Below are 20,699 nucleotides of genomic sequence, written 5' to 3'. Positions count from 1 at the left end.
AACAAAATATGAAGGAAAAGAAATTTTTATTCAATTATGAGATTTTAGAGTAATCCAAATAATAATACTTAAGAAATCTTTAGTGAGAATATATTTTTTAAATATTAACAGCATATTAAAGTATTTATAAAAAAATTTTTAATACAATAAAAAATTATTTTTTGTTCTAAAAATATAATAATAATAATGAAAATAAAAAGAAAGAAATAAACAAATCTTTCTAAAAAAAAGAGGAATAAATAAAAAAATGCGTATAATATTTTATTTTTTGCATTGCATGCATATCACTGGATTTTTGAAAAGTAAACACGAGTTTTCGAGGATGAGATCCTAAAAAATTTTGAATAATAATTTTTTGAAAATCTTTAGGTGAGAAGATTTATCTAAAATACTGTCAAAATATTGGAGTATTTAGAATAATTTTAATAAAATTTTTCTTTTACTTTTTATTTAATAAAAAATTAAGAAATGAATTTTTATAAAAAATTGAAAATAAAATATTACTTGAGCTAATTATAAGTATTATTTTATACATTTAAAATATTAATTTTAAAGATAAATATGAACTGCTGATGATATAATTTTTTAGAAGTCTTAGTAGTAATTCTTGATAAATCTTTATGTGAGAAAGTTTTATTTTAATATTACCAGAGTATTAGAATATTTTTAGGAATTTTTCTATACACAGGATTTTCATTTATCTTTCAAGCAAAAGATTAAAAAAAAACAAAAAAAAAGATTTTTGTTACAATAAGATAAATCAATAAAATCATTTTAAAATATCGAAATTAAGATCTTTTAGTCAAAATTGAAAGATAACACATAGTTAATTAATATTATTTTTAAACCGACACTATAGGAGTACTAATCTTTTCTCACATGTAACTATATTCTCAAACTAAACTTTGATTTTCGTAAATAAAAAATTATCCTTTTAATAGATTTAATTAGTGTAAACTTTTATTAAAAAAATAAAATTTTTATATGATCAATCATACCTAGTAAAAAAAAATTATGACGACTCTTCTTTTTTTAAAATTTTTAAATTCATCTAGCAATTCCAAAATTATTACGAAAATATTTTTTTGGACCTTGGATTAAAGTTAAATTTATGACTTATTAGAATCAAAATAATTTTTTAAATTTAATAATTTTGATTCAGATATCCAAAAAAAAAAAAAGAATATACTAATATAAGTAGATCTTTCTTCATGTATATGCATATTAAGAAGAATCTTACTTAAATTACTTAGACTCGAAAATGAGTGTCAACACCAATATGTTCAATTTATTTTTAATTTTTTTATGAGGATTTGATCTCAATATATCTATATTTGTTACATATTGATCATATAAATTAATTGTTTTTTAATTGGAATATTAGATTAGGAAGCTCTTACGAACGTCCTTTATTGCAACATGTTCTTTTGTTGCCTTTATTCATTTAAAATAATTCTTTTGTTAACTTAAATATTTATTAGAAGCTCTTACGAACGTCCTTTATTTCAATTTAAAGAAAAAATTATTTTTTTTAAGTATTGTAGAGGTTTTATATAGATATTTCCATCGATGGATATATATATATATATATATTAATAAGTGGTTGATTCAATTAATTAAGAGTTATTTTTTTCGATAAAAAATTTTTAGATTCGAATTTTACAAATGGTTATTTATTAGGATCATCTCGAATGTACGACCTGCAGTCACTTATTTTAGACTATTAGGTACGTTATATCTTATTTTAATTTAAAAGATTGAGTAACTTATTTGCTTCAGATTTTTTTTTACCAAAATATATATAATTTATATATATATGGCCTATATTTTAATTCATTATTTGCTTGTTAAAAGTCTTCAATGGTAGTATACTTGCATTGGTAGTATATTTTAATTGGGCTTTCAAGTCTATTAAGATCAATTTCTATGACTTTAAAAAGAAATCATATACCAAAAGGTGCTGAAGAAATGAATCAAGTGTTTCTTTTACGGAGAAACTAACCCAAAATTTGTTTGTAAAAAATGGCTCAGCTTTGAGGAAATCTTGCTTGGCTCGAGATAACTGAAGTTTCTTTCAAACAACACCTTGTTGCTTAGTTGGTTAGAGGTCCATTGATTTTCTACTACTTATTTCCATGCTTAAACTAAGGCTTTGTTTGATAAACCATTGAAATTTTTCATAGCATTAAAAATCAAAACTTTCAACACTTTTAATTATTCATACGTTTGATAATACATTTTAAAATTCACTTAAAATTTTTTTTTCGATCAAAAAGTATTGAATAAGATAAATAAGTATAATAGACCTACTTATCATTTAATGCAAAAAATATTAAGTAAATTTTTCTTTAATTTTTTTTTTAGAATTATTATCCCTTAAAACCACTACTTCATTTTCCGAATTTAACTTTAATATAAATTTACAAGAAATTATATATTTACTAAACATATAAATAAAAATGAAAGAAGTCTATCTTATAACTAATTAAGAAAGTGCAAAGGCAATAAAGAAAAATTTTAACTTTGATATTATGTTAAGCATCAAACTTAAAATCAATTGATTGTAAGTAGAAATGTCGAACTTGAATATAAAACTAAAAAAGTTATATATTTATTAAATATATGATAACATCATTTTAACAAATTCCCATTTCGTGTAGGAGAAGATGAAAGAAACCTACCACCTGATAAATTAAAAAAGGGCAAAAGAAAGAAATCATGATTTTGATACTAAGTTAAGCATTCAATTTAAAACCAATTGACAGAAAAATAATATTATCCCACTTCTAATAAATATTTAAGTTAAATCATTTCACATACAATCAATTGATTTTAAATTAAATACTTAATATGATATCAGAGTCAGGATTTCTTTCTGTTACTCTTAATTTATTACGCGAAAAACTTATTATATCTTCACTTACATGTGATAAGAACCTGTTAGTATGATGTTATCTCATATCTAATAAATATTTAATTTTTTATAATTTTATATTTAAGTTAAGTTCATCAACTTATAATTAATTGATTTTAAGTTGAATTCTTGACAAGAATAAGTACAATAAAATAACTAGTCAATAAAATGTTGAGTTTGTAAAATTTGAATAGATTTAAAATTAAGTTTTGCTATCAACACTCGCCCTTTTCTTATTTTTTAAATCCAATATAACTCTTATATCTATCTTGATTTTGGAATACAAAAACTTTCTCTCATTTTAAACTTTTATGTACTAAAAAGAGATTTCATAGCTAAAAGTGTACATATAACTTCTTGGTATGAGATTTTGAAATTATAGAATCATCGCCCATGAAATAACCCAACTACAATTTTGACAACTAAGATTTTGCAATATTGCAGTGGATAATTCCTAACTTTCTCAACTTCACATTGCCTAATAATAAGATTGATTAAGATTATATCTAAAAAACCTTGAAATTAATATACTATCTGTTCTTAAATATAGTGAAAATAATGCATTAAATATGGAAATTTTCTTTTAAATAATGTAAAAGCTATTCGTTAATTTTAAAAAATCTCTACTTTAGAACATGAATTCCATCAAAATAAAAACAAATAAACAAAACATTCTTGAGTGACTACTATTTTTCCCTATATATTGAAGTTTGAGAAAAAGGCACAGATAAATTTACATTAAGAATATGTAAAATACAAGGGGACAAACAATAAGTAAGGTCCCCAATACAACATAAAAATAAGCGGCATCTGTTACAACGAAAACAGATGCCAAACTCAAAGAAACTCCCCCAGGCCAAGATTTGGCATCAATCTACACTTGATTGGAACCAATTGTCCACCCCATTTTCTGTCTTCCATGAAAGCTGGTCAACAGATTCCTACTGCTGACAATGCTCGCAAGTTGTGAGGTGCAAGTTACACAAAAACTCAGGATGCAACCAGTGTATAAATGCTACTAAAACTCAGGATTGAGATCTCTCTTGCATTTTGGCTCTCGCAAAAAACACGCCGGCCAAAAGACCTGCAAGATTCAGTGCATCTTATATACAACAGCTACAATAAAAGGAACTTGGAAAAGAGGTCAGAAAATGTAAAAAGTGTTTGATAACATTTTTGCATAAACATATTTGCAAACTTGAACGTGTTAGTAGAATAGGGCTTACCAAACAAGATGCTGGCAGAGTTTTCCAAACTAGTAGGGACTTTGAAAAGAACAATCCCGGCAACAGAGAGAGGAATTTTATTCAATGATCCCACGAGGCTGCAGATAACAGATCAGGAATGTGTAAAAATTCTTTTAACCACTAATTATCACATCTAAAAGTAATTTCAATGATCCAACATATTAATTCCCCAAAACAATTTAGTTTGAGATTGACTTGGAACTGAATATGGGTTCAATTACATTAATGCAAAATCACTACATTTGACATATAAAAGGACTAAATCTAACAAAGACTTTCGACTTTTCTCCTTAATCCATATTTTAAAAAATTCAAGCTAATCTTCAGCTTTGCGAGGGCTGGTCAAATTGCAAACTAAGGCAAACAAGAGTAGCATTTATAAATGATGGGTCAATTTGTGAACATGCCTCTGCTCTAGCATAACCTAACTTCTACAGGAACTGCACCGCAACACTATCAATCTCCAAAATTAGAAATGCCTGTTTCGTCTTTCAGTCCAATCACACAAAGCTAAATGTAACTATGTAGAGTGGCTTTTAAGCCCTTTTTCATCTTACCTGTATGTTGTTGCCCCGGTTTGATGAAGAAACCACATTGAAGTGAAACTGATTGCTAGACCCAAAAATCCACTTAATGTCATTACCAACCAGAAGTCAGGCATCCTTAGAAGTGGTCTGTCAAGTAAATTCAAGTTTGTGAGATTCCATAAGAACTCTGAAACAAGAAAACTATCAGAAATCATTTGTAAGTGAAAGTAAAAATTGGTTGTTGCAGGTTATTTGCAAGATGGCACATAAGCTACCACAGTTTGCATTTCAGTTCAACCAATAAAATCAATAACCATAAGGCTGAAATCAGGCTGCATTTATTAGTGGAGCTTTAAAATGATAAGAATTGACATATTTAAATCTCAGCATGGAAAGATTGGTCCTTAAAAAACAATCTTGTTTAGCAAATGTGACTAAGAAGGCTTGAGATATGAAGAAACTGAATTGGTATAGAGCAACCTCAAGCACATGCAAATAAGTTCTAGGAAGAGTTTGGTGTATTTGCTAGTTTTGGTAAGACCAAAATGGAGGAACAGGTTTTCAAAAACTTGGACTTCTGAGTGGCAAAGAGGATCCACACAATGATTTTTTTTATATGATAGGATGTGATGCTGGTAAGCAATAACAAAAGGCAATAAACGCGCAAAGGCATGCATAATAATATATATGAATAAAAAAACTCCGAGTGATGCAATCTTTGGTGTTATAAAGAACAAAGGTAGAATAAAGAGGGCAAAGAATAAAAAAGAAGGAACTAATGAACAAAAATAAAAGAAAATAATATGAGACAACACCATGATGGTCGGAAATACTAATAGAAAACCCTTCAAATAGGCAAGCAAACTTTCTAGTATTGTAACAGACTGTTATCATAATGTAACTGTAAACTTTTAAAACAGAAGTTCAAAATTATGATGAAAAATTAAAGACCATGACTACATCAAGTGAATGCAAACTGTAGAAGGAAAAGAAAAGGTATAACATTATAAAAAAAAAACAGGTCACAAGTTGAACACTTGATGAAATGATAGTGTGTATATTTTGTACAGCTAGCAAAGAAAACAAAATTAGAGTCTGCACTTTGTGACAACCCATTAGCAACATACATTTGTCCCTTGTCTGAACTGATACTCTAGAGTGCCATTAACTAGTCGACTCTGGATATTCAAGCAATATCAGCAAAAAAGAAAGAAACAAAGATGGCATCCCCGAGTTAAATCTATAATCCACAGAACATGTTAAGACTCTTATAATATGTTACATTTCTAAAAAGAACAGAGACGTAATAAATATCTCATGTTACACAAAGCATGACGTGGGGACTTAGTCATGGACTTATTAAATTGTTAACACCCCACCACCACCCTCGCCCCCAGCCCTCAGTGGCAGATCTCTCTTAAACTTATCTTCTGATATTAAATTAAACATCTATTGACTCAATTAAAAATAGAAATAACAGCATTTTTAGAAAACAAAGTAATTAAGTGTCAAGCATTATACTCAAAAAGTTATATGTTTACATGTAACAACTCATAAGAAGGGATAAACTATATCCTACAATTGATTTATTTTGTGAATCAATCACAAACAAAAATTTGATAACTAATAGAATCCAAATAAGATCACGAGAATTAAAACATTAGATCATGAAAAGAGTGGACATATATATTTTTTACTATGAAAGTTGCAATAAAAGAAAATATGTTTTGAAGTTCTAACATGAATAATGATGGAGGAATAAAACCACTCACGTAGTGAAGAGATAATCAACCTCATTGAAAACAAAAATAAGAAGAATCCCCAAAGGCAATGAAAGTGTGTTATTTAGCAAGACCATTGAAAATTCATTCAAGTTTCCAGATTTGGTGACCTGTTTAGCAGTATCCATGACCCTACGCAAGGTCAGCTGCATCAGTAAAAATAAATAAATGAGCAATCAATCATTTTTGTATTGTAGATTTAAAAGAAAATGAATGGACTAGAGATGAATAAAAATATACCAGCCATAATTGTAAAAATAGGAGAGAAAAAAAATCATGAAGACAGACCAGACTGGCTATGGCAAGTACCAACAAATTGAACTTGAAACTATATCCTAAGTCCAGTTTTGACTGTTCACAACAGAGACTTAAAATTCAAGGCACAACTTATAACAACATTTAGGATGCACAACCAATTGGAACTTCAGCTAAAAACCTAATGAATCAAAATAATCTGAGACATTAGAACCCAATAAATATGACAGATGTCTAAAACATATCAAATCTCAACTATAACATGAGCATTACACTGTTCATTCTCAGCCAAAAGAAGCTTCACCAAGAAATATTCATTTACTTACTCTAACACAAGCTCCTAATCTTTACTTTCACTCATGGTTTTTTATGCTAACCATATTGAAGATCTCTAATGCACATGACATTTTGCACTCAATAGGCTAGACAATACTAGTATTGATGTATTAACAAGACATTTCATTTATTACCAAGTGTTGTCTTTTATTTAACCTCATAGTACATTATTTTGAAGTAGATACCAAAGAAATTCAAGATCTATATAAAAAATTCAAAAGCACTATAATTCGAGGCAAAAAGGCTAATCCATTATTAACGTACAATATGTCTCCATATAGATATTTAATCCTATTGCCGCAATTAGATTACTTTTCTTTGCGCAAGAAGTAAGATTTTATAATGCTATTGCAGACTCCAAATGAAGCGTGAAACATCAAAAATAGATTTACAAAAAAAAGATGCTGGCTAGTAGAGATTGCAATTAACAAAGCACAAAACATCTTTTGGCATCAAAAGAATTCACACAACTTGGTGCTTTTCTGCCAGATTAAGACATGCAGGCTTAATTAAAGCCATCCCTTGAATTGTACTTCTGAAACAAAACTGTATGCACCCCAAATTCAAGTTGCTTAAATAAAATATTTTCTACTATAATTTTGAAACTTGTAGTACCACTGTGTTGTTAAGTAAATTTTCATTGGAATGAGATATCAACTAGCAAATAGGAAGCAAAAGCAATGACTTCTACTTTCCAAAACAGAAGAGAAAATAGCTAAAACTGATAAGACAAGCCCACAAAACTATGAGTAATGACTTTTATTAAACAAAAAAAAAAAACTTAAATGTCAAAAAGTGAAAGCCACAACATCATTATATACTCACAGAATATGATGCAGTTAAGAAGCAGTTTATAATCTGCCAAGCATATCCAACAGCATGAAATGAAAGATCAGTTATCCCTCCAGAAACTGCTGAAATGATCTGCACAATACAGAAGCAAAAGCTGATTACCCTTCAAAATAACCTGATTTCTTATGGAAGCAGCCTGATATGTGCTCTAGAATTAATAATAGACCAAGTACAAATGCAAATTATGTTAAACTGATCTCATTCCAGATTGATTATGCTTTAAAATATCTCTGTTAGATAAGAGCATCTTAAGAAAGAACCCAGTTTCTTATAGACACTCCAGTCTCATGGAAAAATCTTTTTGAAGTTTCCATCATTCCATAAATGGACAAACCCCCAAAGCACCTTTATATTGTATTCCTAGAAGATAACAGTGTAAATGGTGTAAGTTATTTTAAATTATTTTTTATTTAAACAAATGTGTTGAATTGAAAAGGAATACAGGTGGAAAATAAAAATTATCAAAGAAAAAAAAAAAAAAACTAAGAGATGCAGCATCAAGCTAATATAAGAAGGTCAACATGTTGATTAAATTATTCTCAATCCCATATTCACATTTCCCAAATAAACTGATTCAATAAACATACCATTAAGAACAAAGCAGCCCACACCCTGCTATCATGATGCTTCTTAAACAAATACATTTCACCGACTGCAGTAATTACATTAGTGACATTCTTCAAGACCGTGACCATGGCTACGTTAATATATTTCAAACTGCAGAAAGCAAAAGTTACAGTTAAGCTACAGTAAAGATGAATTTGATACTTTGAGCATTCACCAATTACTCATGAGAGCATGTGTTTCATGGAAATAAACTTCTAAAATAATGCAACTAACAGTGGATAAGCACTAACAACTGAATGTTCAAACTACTTCCACCTAAGATAATCTCAGGAAAAATAATAAGCAAAATCAAATGCTAAAGACCATATGATTTCTGAAATTTCCCACAAAATTCTAAAATCGAACATCTAAATCAAACATGTAAAACTTTTTATTGATATCACCAGTCACCACCACTACATTAATTTCTTTGATGGACACATCCTCACCAAAGCACAGATAATGATCAATCAAAACAGTAATCATTAAACATAAATCCAGGAATATGACATTTTAAAGATTTTTTTTTGGTACAAAAAAGTTTAGGGTGAGGGTAGGCTTCCCTAGTCCAGGCCAGGGTAGACCGCATGCCTCAAGAGTGGAGTTACATTGGATTAAATATATAGTAAATAATTCCAACCTAATATTTCTGTTAACAGTGGAGAACTTTACACTTCTTTTCCCTTTTTGAATGAACGCCACTTTACACAACTCTGAGCAAGAGTATCGAGCACAAATGTGTCTAGATGCCAAATGCACTCCTACTCAAGTCATATAATGCAGAGTAAGCCATAACAATCAAATAGCATTCCCCCTATGCCCAAGACTAAATGAACCATAAGTGAATAGCACCAAATGTTTCTGCCATGTGTCCTACAGGGATGCACCATTTTTTTTACTGAATCCAATATACAATTCACACATCTGTGTCACAAATCATTTTTGATGATAGGCTAAAGCAAAATTTATAAATCACTAGAAACAATATTTTTAATAAAAGTGGCAAACACATAAAACAAAGAACTCATAATAACCTTCATGTACAACCAGAAACAACTGTGGAAATTCTAGGCCAGTATCATTAAATATATGAGACATTTTCAAGATTCAAGGTGTAACAAGATTTGCAAAGAAATCCAAAAAGAACTCAAGAAAAATGGTTGATTAACTCATTTCTATATGTAAGCATTTTGTAAGGCAGAGCCATCAGCAAGAATCAGAGAGTGAGAGTGGGACTCTTTGACATCAGTAAATTCAGTACATTCTTTGGACCATATGGCTAGAAATACTCAAATTCATCATGTACTTAAAATCCCTCTTTCTTTCTCCCTTTTCCTCCCATCCTCTTTCTCCAACCCACAACCTTCACCATCAAACTATATGCAAAGTCCAACTGATACATAATTTAGGCTTTTTAAATAACCAATTTACACCGAATTGAGAATTGTTGGGTTCCACGTTGATTTTAGTTAGAGTTAGTTAAAGACAAGAAATCAATGTGGTAAACAAATGTCTTTTCATTTTTCTTTTTGGTTAATTAACTAGAGGTAAGAGTTCTTTCAAACAGAAACCTCAATTTAGAAGAGACAATATCTAAGTCCAAACAAAAGCTACTATTCAACTATAAAGATGGATAATTACCCTGGTAGTCCTGTCTTTAGAAATAAAAATATAACAAAATAAATGAAACAGCCTTAAAGGGTTAAGCAAAAAAGGGACTAATTTCTTCAGAAGGTAGCAGGCTATTGATTCACAAGCTGTAAAATTACAAAATAGAAATTTTAAATATTCTTTCAGCTGATCAATATATAAAGAAGAATCAAACAAGGATTCACCAAGATCACCATACAAGAAGTACATTTCATACCTGAACATGCTTGTCACAAGCATCCCAACAAATATGACATTCACAGGTAACCAGACTTTAATCAACCTCCACGTTATTGGTTCCGTCGATATTAGGCTGAGAGAACTCAGTACAGACACAATAACAACGGATATAAAATTCTGCAGGCAGAGAGAGCCAAGAGCTTGTAAAGAGATCAGAACCATTTTTGAACCAGATATTGAATGCACAGAAAAAAAAAAAAAAAAAACTGCTGCTATGATACCAAAAAAAAAAAAAAAAATCCAAGCATAAATATAAATATCAGTTACCTGGTACAGCATCAAGGATATCCCAGCATTGAAATCATAGCTAGAGAGCACAAACTTGTTTACTAGTATCATACTGCAGGAGGAAATGCAATATGCAAGGCCAGATAATAAGGCCTGATTTTGTATTTTAACTACCTTGTTACTACGTATAATTTTATCTCTGTCCTTTTCCAACTTACCACCCTCCAAGTCCATATCATCATTTTCAAGAAACTTTACTGCAGATAATGACCTATATTAACAGAAAATGTTAATCAATACCCACTATTAAAGATCTCAATTCAGTTTATTTGCTAAGAGAAATAGACAATAACTGAAAAGAAAAGCAAGATATGCAAGCTACAAACATGTTGAACCCACTGAAGCTCACATACCAGTTAAAAGAAAAGGAATGGGGGAGGGGGCCATTGGAACCCTTAGGGAAGGATAAGACCTTTACCACTTTTAGAATTGGAGTAACTGTAGTCCCACTTTACTTTCAAGAGACATATTAGTCAGAGAACTACCCAAAGATACAACAAGAACCCAAAGGTAAGAAAAGGTGAAAGAATTAAAGTACATACAATTGGTACATTAAACTAACCGACTAATGGGACTTTATCCTAATCGGCATATTAAACTCTTGAATTTTCTGTCAAATCCTTTGTTTGGGAACAGAGAAGATGATACATTCTCTTATGGTTGAATAGACATCAACTACTTGTATGGAATTCCATGGTTCAAAGACCAAAGATAATGAACTAGCCCACGTTTGACAAGCCCATCAGACAAGCAACTGTACTTAAAATTGCTTCTGTCCTTTACTTTTATTTACAAGTGTATAATATAAGAGAATAGCAGTGTAAACAAATCAAGCTACTCATGAGTTACACAGGCCTGACTTGATGAATACTCAAGCTTGACAAGTCGAGCCACTCAAGTAACAAGTCGAGCCAAATTCAAGTACTTTAATACCCGACTTGAGAGACTTACGAGCCTAATCGAATCTTTATTTTTTAAATATATTTAATGTGCATATATAAGTAAATAACAAAAATATTGCATTTTATGTCTACATTTACAATTTTATTGAGCCTATCAACCGAGTTCGAGCTGCTAAAGTAAATTAAGAGCCAAACTCAAGTACAAAAATGAAGCTCGATTGAGCTCGAGCTTGACAATGGATCAACTCGACTCGACTCAGCTCAGCTCAATTACACCTCTATAGGAGAATGCATTCAACCTGGGTTCCTCAACCCCCCCCCCCCCCCCCATCCCCTCCACCTGATGTAAAAAAAAAAAACTGTACACAGTTGTTTGAACAAAAAGAAGGATGGGATCAAGCCTATCTTATGAGTATTAGCAAAACTGACCAATGCAATTATAGCTACTGCTAATGATAAAGGATTTCAATACTCAAATAAAACATGTCTGGAAGCAGAATTCAATTTGCAGCCAAACAGGACACTTGAAATGGAGTTTATCTTTCAAAGACACCTCCCTCCATTTCTCACGTTTTCACCACCAAAAACAGCTCCATAAAAATGACGGGATAAGAGAAATAATGTAACAAATCCATAAAGTCAAAAACTTCATGCATTCAACACACACAACCCAAAAAAGAACCCCCAACGCCCACTTCTTTTAGCTCCAAAACTAAACTAAATCTAAAAGCAGAATGTATTTTGACTAAATTTTGTTTTGGAGCATCACCCTCCCTCCTGGTCTCTCCTCTTGTGCCCCCCTTCCCCCCCCCCCCCCCCAAAGAAAAAAAAGCGCTTGCCGTCAAACACAAAAACCACATAAAAATCAAGGTTTTCTTTTCCTTTCAAAAATAAACATAATTTGGAAGCAGAATCCAGTTTGCAATTTATTTGGCAACTAGAATGAAGGTTATCTTTCCACTGCACCTTCCTCCCAACCTCTATCTTCTCTTCTTCACACCCAAACACTTCTTATACAAAATGAATGGAGAAAAATTCAAGTGACAAGCTGCAAATTTAAATCCCTGTGTTGTTTTCATGCATTAGAAACACTTTTTGAGAAGCAGTACATAGTGTAGAATCACAGCTGACAAGGGAAAAGAATTTCTAAATTCTAACAAAACCACATATTATCCCACATTCAAAAACTTAAATTTGGAAAACTGTAAAGAAGAAATGAATAATATGAGAAGCTTTATTAGAAATTCAGAAGCAAAATAAATCACTAAAGCACACCAAAACTCAATGTAATCCTTAAATAACTAAATAATACCTGTTAACTACATCTCTTCTTACTGGACTAGAGGCTTGATGGCCCTGATCTAGCACCCCATTTGATTCATGAAATTTAAGGGAAACCATACTGATATTTTCGGTGTGATTCCTTTCAAAAAGAGCATCAGGAGAATCTAGAGATGCACCTATTGACAAAGTTCTTCCAAACAAAAGACACATCAAAGCATCAGTTTTGAGCTCCAAAACAGAAACTCTGAATTACAGAATCAAGTACAGACAGTAACCGTATCAGAAACAATGGTTAAATATTCATTTTAATGTTTCAAATTATACAAACTCCGACACCAACAATTTGTTCCTGCCAGAAATAAAGTCAACAACTCAAAGGCATGATGAATCACAGAAAGTATGGACCTAGAAACCCAGACAAGAGGAAGGGGGGAAATTTTAAAAGATAAAAAGTGCTTCAGATTGCTGCAAAAAAATCTGAAGGAAAATAAACTACAATGCCCTTCAAGGTTATATGACTCATCAAAAAAACAAAAGCCTTTTATATGATACAGGCAACAAGATCGACTGGTGCAATTTGTTATCAAGCCCAAATGGTAACTTACCAAAAGTTAAGAATTATATATTAATACTAGCATTAAATGCAACATACACTTTAGATAGTGATTAGCACCTTATTTCTATATAAAAAAAAAAACAGATAAGTAACAGATTAATTAATTAGCCATATCCAAAATTATAATTCAACAGAAACTGAGTAAAACCCAAATCTAGATAATTTTCCAACTTGATGTTCATAAGCAAAGAATCAAACTTTATATGAAATAGCAAAAACAACAAATTTATTTTTCAAAAAAAAAAAAAAAGGGGAAACCCCAGAGAGGGAAAAGAAAAAATACCTTGAACCCATCAGAACTCAGAAGTTGATAGCTTTGAAATTTGAATGCAAAGAGCATTCAAATTATTTAGTAACTTCTAATAATCAACAAATAACCCACTAAAGTTAAATGCGGTGATAAGCCCCAAAAAAAAATTTTGAGAAACTGAAAAAGAAACAAAGGAAAGGCGTTTTGAGATTTGAAGGAGAAAGGCAAGGAACAAAAAAAGGGAAGAATGTAAAAGGAAGTTGAAAGGGCTTTCTCCCACTCCCAAACTTTCTTTTTTATTTTTAGATTTAAAAAAGATTGGATTTTTTTGGCTTTTTGAATTTTCTTTGGTTTCGCGTTCGTTGGTTGAAACAAGAATGCTTCAACTTGTTTTCTTGTCGTTCGTCTCATTCCGCGTTGAGTTGCCTTTATTGCTTAATTCAATTCAATTGGAAGCCTGCCTGCTAACGCTGCTTTTCACTTGTTAAACGACAAATTTTCACGGTTGCTCCTTCCAAACACCTTTTTGCTACATCCAAAATACACGCCCTTGCTTGATAACATTGATTTTTTTTTTCTTTTCTAATTTCTCCTGTCTCCTTTTATTTATCCCCTTTTTTAGATGTCTTAAGATCATATCTTCTTTATTTTTTTTTTAACAATTTTAAATTTTTACTTTTTTATAGTTTAAAGAAAAATTTTACACTTTTTTTATATTTTAAAATTATTTTTTATTTTTTAACACTAAAATTAAAAAAAATTTATTTTATAAATAAAATAAAATATTAAATACGTTAAATTTAAAACTTTTTCCAAACTCTGTAAAAATAAAAAAGACCCAAATATTTGAGACGGAGAGAGTACACAGAATATATGTTCTTTTTTGTGGCTCTAACTTTCAAGTGACTAAAATATTGAGCTGACAAAATTTTGATCCCTTTTGAAAAATGATAAGCGATTGAATATTGAATCAATCCGATCCGAAAAACAAATTTTTGGCTAAAATAAAAAAAAAAGTTTTTAAATATCATTATTTTATTTAAATTTTTAAAATAATATATTTTTATATTTTTATTATAGATACATAAATTTTTAATCATTAATTTACATTTAAATAAATCATAAACTTTTAATTTATATTCAAATAAATTTTTATTTTTTTAATTTTTATTTAAATAAATTTTAAATATAAATTAATTTTTCTTTAGAAATCATAATTTATTTAGATATAAATAAAAAAATAAGAATTTATTTAAATATAATAAAAATATAATTATTGATTTAAAAAAATAAAAAAAATTCAAAAGTTTTTTTAGTATTTGAAAAGGCATGATAAAATTTATAAAATGGTAAGAATTAATTTACATCGTGTGGTTGAAAAATCTTTACGTGTCAAAAAAAATAAAATTGAAAATGGCAATTATAATTTAGGAGTAAAATATGATGAAAAAATGCATGTGTGTTAGCGGAGCAGGTATGAACTGACCAAGCTAAAAGGAGTGCCTAAAGTCCAAATGATTGGAAATATTCATACGAAACAAACACAGTTGAATTTTAGAAACGCTACTCTCGGTTGAATTTCATGTTTTTAGTTTTAGGAGTGACAAAATTTGTGTGGAGTCGCCAAATGTTTGACTGACTGTTCAGGCTGGTAGGCCGCAAAAGCAAATGGAGCCAGCCAACTTAAGTCAAAGATGAATAAATAATTGGTAAAACAACACTAAAGATCCTTACATGTTATAAAATTTAGAATTTAATTTTTATATTATAATTTATATAAATTTAATTCTCATATTATTTTGATTTAATAATATTAGTTAATTTATTAATTTCATCAATTTTTTCATTAAAAATACTAACATTACCATTAACTTTATTGATTTGACATTTACTTGCTTATATAACAATTGAAATTAATAAAATTAATTGTTAAATTATACAAATAATCTATGAATTTATGTAAAATTTAAAATTTAATCATTATAGTCACATAAAATTTGAAATTTAATTTCTATACTCATACGTAATAAAAAATTTAGTTTCTCTATTATAAAAATATTTTAAATTTTTAAGAAATTTTTTTATTTTTTTAAAATATTAAATTTTAAAAATTGTTACAATATTTTCTCATAATATTCTATCACAAAATTAAAAAAATCTATCATAATATTCTATCACAATTTTCATATATTATCATTAATTTTGTCACAATTTTTTGTCACTCATGTAAATACTATTATTAGTTCTGTAGTATTTCTTGTTATATTTCATCATAAAATATAAATCTATTATTAATTTTGTTATACTTTTTTTATCATAATTATAGTATATTGTGGTCATATAAAAAAATCTTATAAAACTCTATCACAAATTTGTCAGTTTATGATAAAAATATGTCATTATCTAATTTTAATAAAATTATTATTTTTTATTAATTTATTAAATGAATTCGAATTATAATTACATCCCATAAAGATAAAATTATCCATCAAATAGTTTTTTTATTCCTTTAAATTAAATCCTATTTTAAATGATTTTTAATAATCAATTTTAGATTCAAGAATTTAAATACAATACATTAAAGCAATTTACTAAGTTTAACATGTATTGGTTTTAAAATTAACTTTATTATTTAATTTAACATAATTATTTAGATAATTTTTTTTTTTTTTTTTTTGTAAAAACTTAAAAAGTTAAAAGTTCTCATTATTATACACAATATTGATGTTTCGATTTATCAAATAATTTTTTTTTTGTTAGGATCCAAAATTTGTGTTTCAAATAGATAAGAGTTCATCCCTCGTATAAATCAACGTTTGTATCTCTTAAATTATGTTTGGATTGAAGTGAAAGAAAGGAAAATAAAAGAAAGTAATGAAAACAAAAAAACACATCCTTTATTTAGATAAACTTTTAATTTAAAAAAAAGAAAATAGGTGAAAACCCAATAACTTTTAGTTTCTCTTATAATTTTTACTTTTTTAATACCTCAATTTGCTAAAAAAGCTAAAAAAGGAAATATAGACACCAATTTTGACTATTATTATTATTATTATTAATTAATTAATTAATTAATTAATTAAAAAAACCAAAAAGTCAAAAAAAAAATCTTTGATTTCAACTCTGGCAGCTAAAATCAAGCTGCCAAAGTAACAATTTTTCCTTCTGACACTACCTAATTTAGCAGCCTAACATCCGGTGACCAAAAGTTACCAGACAATATCTAAATTTTTCACAAGCAAATCTAAAGAGATCTGAAATTTGAAATCCCAGAAGCTCTATAAATAGAGCCAAGTTCTGAGAGAGGACACACACACAGAGAACAAGGAAAAAAAAAGGGAAACACACAATTAAAAAAAAACAGCAAACACAAAAAAAAATTTACTCGAGAATGAAATTCTCGATCTAAGAAGTTGTAGATTTTTTTTGAAAAATATGGGTTTGAAAAAGTGTTTAGAAAGTAAAAAAGATCATTGGGAGAATTTTTGAAAATTTTTGAAAAATTTTTCGGGTTGTTAGAAACTGGAAAAGTTTAAATTTTTCGGCGACAGTTGAATTTTTCGACACCAGAATCTGAAAAAGTTTAAATTTTTCAGTGACCATTGAATTTTTTTACCACCAAAATTTAGGATCTTTGAATTTTCTGGCGCCGTTGAAGTTTCCAGCCACCGATGCACGACCATAATTGGTCGGAAACTGGGTATCCACGTTGGTCGACGATGGGTGCTGGGATTTTAGAGAGAGGGGCTCTAGATAGAGAAAGAAGGGGGAAGGAAAAAAAAGTTGAAACGAGCCTTTTATAGGCCATCCAAAATGATATCGTTTTAGATGTCTGGACCGAACCCAACCCACGCAGGATCCGCGCTCCGACCCATGTGCCGACCCGACCCGTTTCACAAGTTTTTCTTTTTCTTTTTTTTTTCGTTTTGATTTTGATTTTGATTTTGATTTTTTATGTTATTTTTTTATGATGTTATTATTATTGTTATTATTGTTTTTTTATATTATTATTGGTAATAATTTTTTAAAATAAATAAATAAATAAATGAATAGAATAAAAAATAAAACTGAAATAAAATAAATATCTAAAAAAATAATATGCAAAAAAAGTAATAATAATAACTATTTAAAGGAAATAAATTCTATTACAAGCAAAAATATTATTTAAATTTTACCAAAGTGTTGGGATAATTTAAAAAATAATTTTTGCTAAAAAATAATAAATTATAAAAAATGATAAATTATAAAAAATGATAAATAAAATAAAAATAAATTATTTAAATGAATCTTTTAAATGTAATTTTTAAAAATAGCTAAAAGAGTTTAATTTTCTTTAATTATTACACGTAAAAATAATTTTTTTTGATGTCACCATAGAGTTGGGATAATCCAAAATTATTTTTACTAAAATAAAGATTGATTTAGACAACGTAAAATAATAACAAAATTAAAAATAAAAAATAATAATAATTGATATTTTGAATTTTTTTTAAAGAGAAATAAAAAATTGAAAGAGTTCGATTTTCTTTAATACGAGTAAGATATAAATATTTAGATTTCTCTGGTGAGTCAGGATAATCTAATTTTTTTTATAATAAAAATAATTAATAAATAATAAAAAGTTTTTTTAAATAATCATAATAAAAATTAATTAATAAATTTCTTTATTTATAAAAAAATGATTTTATTTATGATCTTGTCAAAAGGTTGAGATGATCTTAAAACTTGCTCAAAATTTATAAGATTTTACCGAAGAGTCAGGATAATTATAAAATTTGTTAATAAATTTTGAAAACTCACCAAAGAGTCGAGATGTTCCTAATTTTTTAAAAACAAATAAATAAAATATCTTATAACGAGATTTCAAGAATTTTGTGAACGGTCAATTTTTTCAAAATATTTTCTAAATAGTGATTCTCTATAAATTCTACCAAAGCATTGGAGAATTTATAAAATATAAAAAATATAATAATACTAATTTTACAAAAAATATATTTTTAAATAAATTTCAGGAAATTAAATTTAAATAAAGAAAAGATTGTATTATCAAAATTAAAGAATTATACATGTTTAATTGGTACTGTTCTTCGAACGAATGACGTGAGGGTGCTAATACCTTTCTCACTCATAACTGTACTCCCGAACCTAATCCTAATTTTGCATTCCTAAACTTTTTTTAGTAATTTTTAATTAATTTTAAGATTTTTACTAAAAAATGATATTTTGGGTGGTCAATCACACTCTATAAAAGATTGGTGGCGACTTTGAAAAATTTCACCAAGTCTAGCGATTGAGTCCCCTCAGATGAAAAATCGTTACGACAGCTTGACGACTCCACTATGGACACTTGAGAGTCAAGCCAAAAATTTAACATGCGTCATCCAAATTTTGATTTTATGGTCTTTTCAATATTTAATTTTAATTTCTTTGTCTCTGAATATTAAAATTATTTTTTTTTATTCATTTGGTTTTGATATGTTATTATTTTATATTATTGCTAATTATATTATTAATTTTATTTGTTACATTCCCTCACATACGTGCACATTTGCATTCATGCATGAGCTCTATACCTGGGTTCCAAAATCTATCCTTTTTTAGGAGGGAGTAGAGTACCAATGCTTTCGTGAGGTTATAATGCCTCCGCTTAGGCTAGCGAAATACTTCCACTCAAGTTGAACCCTTTCTGTCGATAGCCTATCATGGGTGAAAATCTGGGGACTTACTAGTCCAGAGTGGACAACAATAAGGATCAATTTGGGAATTTTTTGAGCCTATGTTAATTACCAAACTATGCATATAGTAAAACTTAGGAAACCAACCTTAGATAGGGCCATACCATTTTTGTAGATTATACCCTGAATTAGGACATATTAAGGAATATTTATTTTAATATGATCACTAACCCTATTTTATTTTGTTTTCCTTTTGTTTCATGATCATGCATCATCATAAACACTAGCATATGGGATGTGTTTATCAATATCCAATATCAGTAAGAAGATTTTCAGTCTTGTTTCGAAAACACCATCATGATGTTCTCAGCTTCAAAGCCCACCATGTGTAAAGAGACCAATGTGGTGATAACTTTATCATTAGAAGCCCAAAGTAGAATGAGAGATTGTTTGAAAGAATCTGAACAAGAAATTTTTTCTAAAAAAGTCAAATTGGGACTTCAACAAAATGACATCTCTAAGTTAGTCGAAATCTGGCGTTGTGTAACAATTTCTATGAAGATGGCTTTCGAGAAAAAATATGGTTATATTGCTTCACTACTTTAGGTGCTTACGAAATATCAATTGATAAGAGCTTTAGTTTAATTTTGAGATCCTGCATACAAATGTTTCATATTCAACAAAATAGATATGACCCCGATGATCGAAGAGTATACTATATTGTTATGGTTGCATTTTTCCAATCCAAACAAAATCTAATGACTAGGTCAAAAACTTAGATCTCGAAAGAAACTCGCTTGCATGATGGAGATCCCTACTCAGAATGTGAACTTGTATATCCAAACAAAAGGTAAAAGTGATTACATCTTGTGAGAAATCTTATGTGATTACATCATCAAACACTTAGAGGATAAAATGAGGCATGAGAATGATAGCTCTGGCAATTTATCACTTGATCATCTTTTCGAAAGTCTTGGGGCACATTGAAGTATCAGTGATTAACTTTCTCGAGCAAGTGGACAATAAAATCAATCATGTTCCTTTTATACTAGCAGAGACCTTTAGATCATTGAATCATTACCGAAAAAGAGGATGACACTTCATAGGGTGTGTACAGTTACTCTATATTTGGGTAAAAAGTCATCTTCAACATCTTGTGGGTAAATTTCATCCTACTTATAGTAATAAAAGTAGGCCAATTTAAGAATGTTGCAATGTTGAGTGACCAGAATCAAAGACTAAGGAAGAGTGGGTATTGATTTTGCAAGATCCACTA

General features: G+C 28.8%; 1 protein-coding gene across 2 annotated transcripts; it reads right to left on the bottom strand.

Annotated features, from left to right (window-relative positions):
* Positions 1-3,545: 3,545 nt before the first annotated feature.
* On the bottom strand, positions 3,546-14,148 carry LOC111316831 (GDP-mannose transporter GONST1-like). 2 transcript variants are annotated; one of them, XM_022918998.2, is made up of 10 exons: positions 13,782-14,148; positions 12,911-13,072; positions 10,676-10,907; positions 10,386-10,525; positions 8,500-8,629; positions 7,886-7,984; positions 6,461-6,615; positions 4,719-4,835; positions 4,141-4,238; positions 3,546-3,998 (listed from the first exon to the last, which is right to left on the bottom strand). In XM_022918998.2, the coding sequence occupies exons 1-10, from the start codon at positions 13,790-13,792 to the stop codon at positions 3,940-3,942; spliced, it is 1,203 nt and encodes a 400-aa protein (XP_022774733.2). In that variant the 5' UTR covers positions 13,793-14,148; the 3' UTR covers positions 3,546-3,939. The 2 variants fall into 2 exon arrangements, with proteins under 2 accessions (XP_022774733.2, XP_022774734.2); XM_022918999.2 differs by lacking the exon at positions 12,911-13,072.
* Positions 14,149-20,699: the final 6,551 nt, after the last annotated feature.

This window comes from Durio zibethinus, chromosome 24 (genome assembly GCF_047325235.1).
Source record: "Durio zibethinus cultivar Kanyao isolate XHJ-2024 chromosome 24, ASM4732523v1, whole genome shotgun sequence".
NCBI lineage: Eukaryota > Viridiplantae > Streptophyta > Magnoliopsida > Malvales > Malvaceae > Durio > Durio zibethinus.
Note: the sequence above shows the minus strand (reverse complement) of the source record. Positions and strands in the feature narration are given on the sequence as shown.

What these genes read in the sequence shown, in the direction of transcription:
- LOC111316831 (XM_022918998.2), bottom strand. An exon ending in AGAAGAGATGTAGTTAACAG is followed by an intron (nt 10,908 to 12,910) that starts GTATTATTTAGT and finishes CTGTTAATATAG; the next exon opens with GTCATTATCTGCAGTAAAGT. An exon ending in ACCGGGGCAACAACATACAG is followed by an intron (nt 4,239 to 4,718) that starts GTAAGATGAAAA and finishes TGTTATCTGCAG; the next exon opens with CCTCGTGGGATCATTGAATA.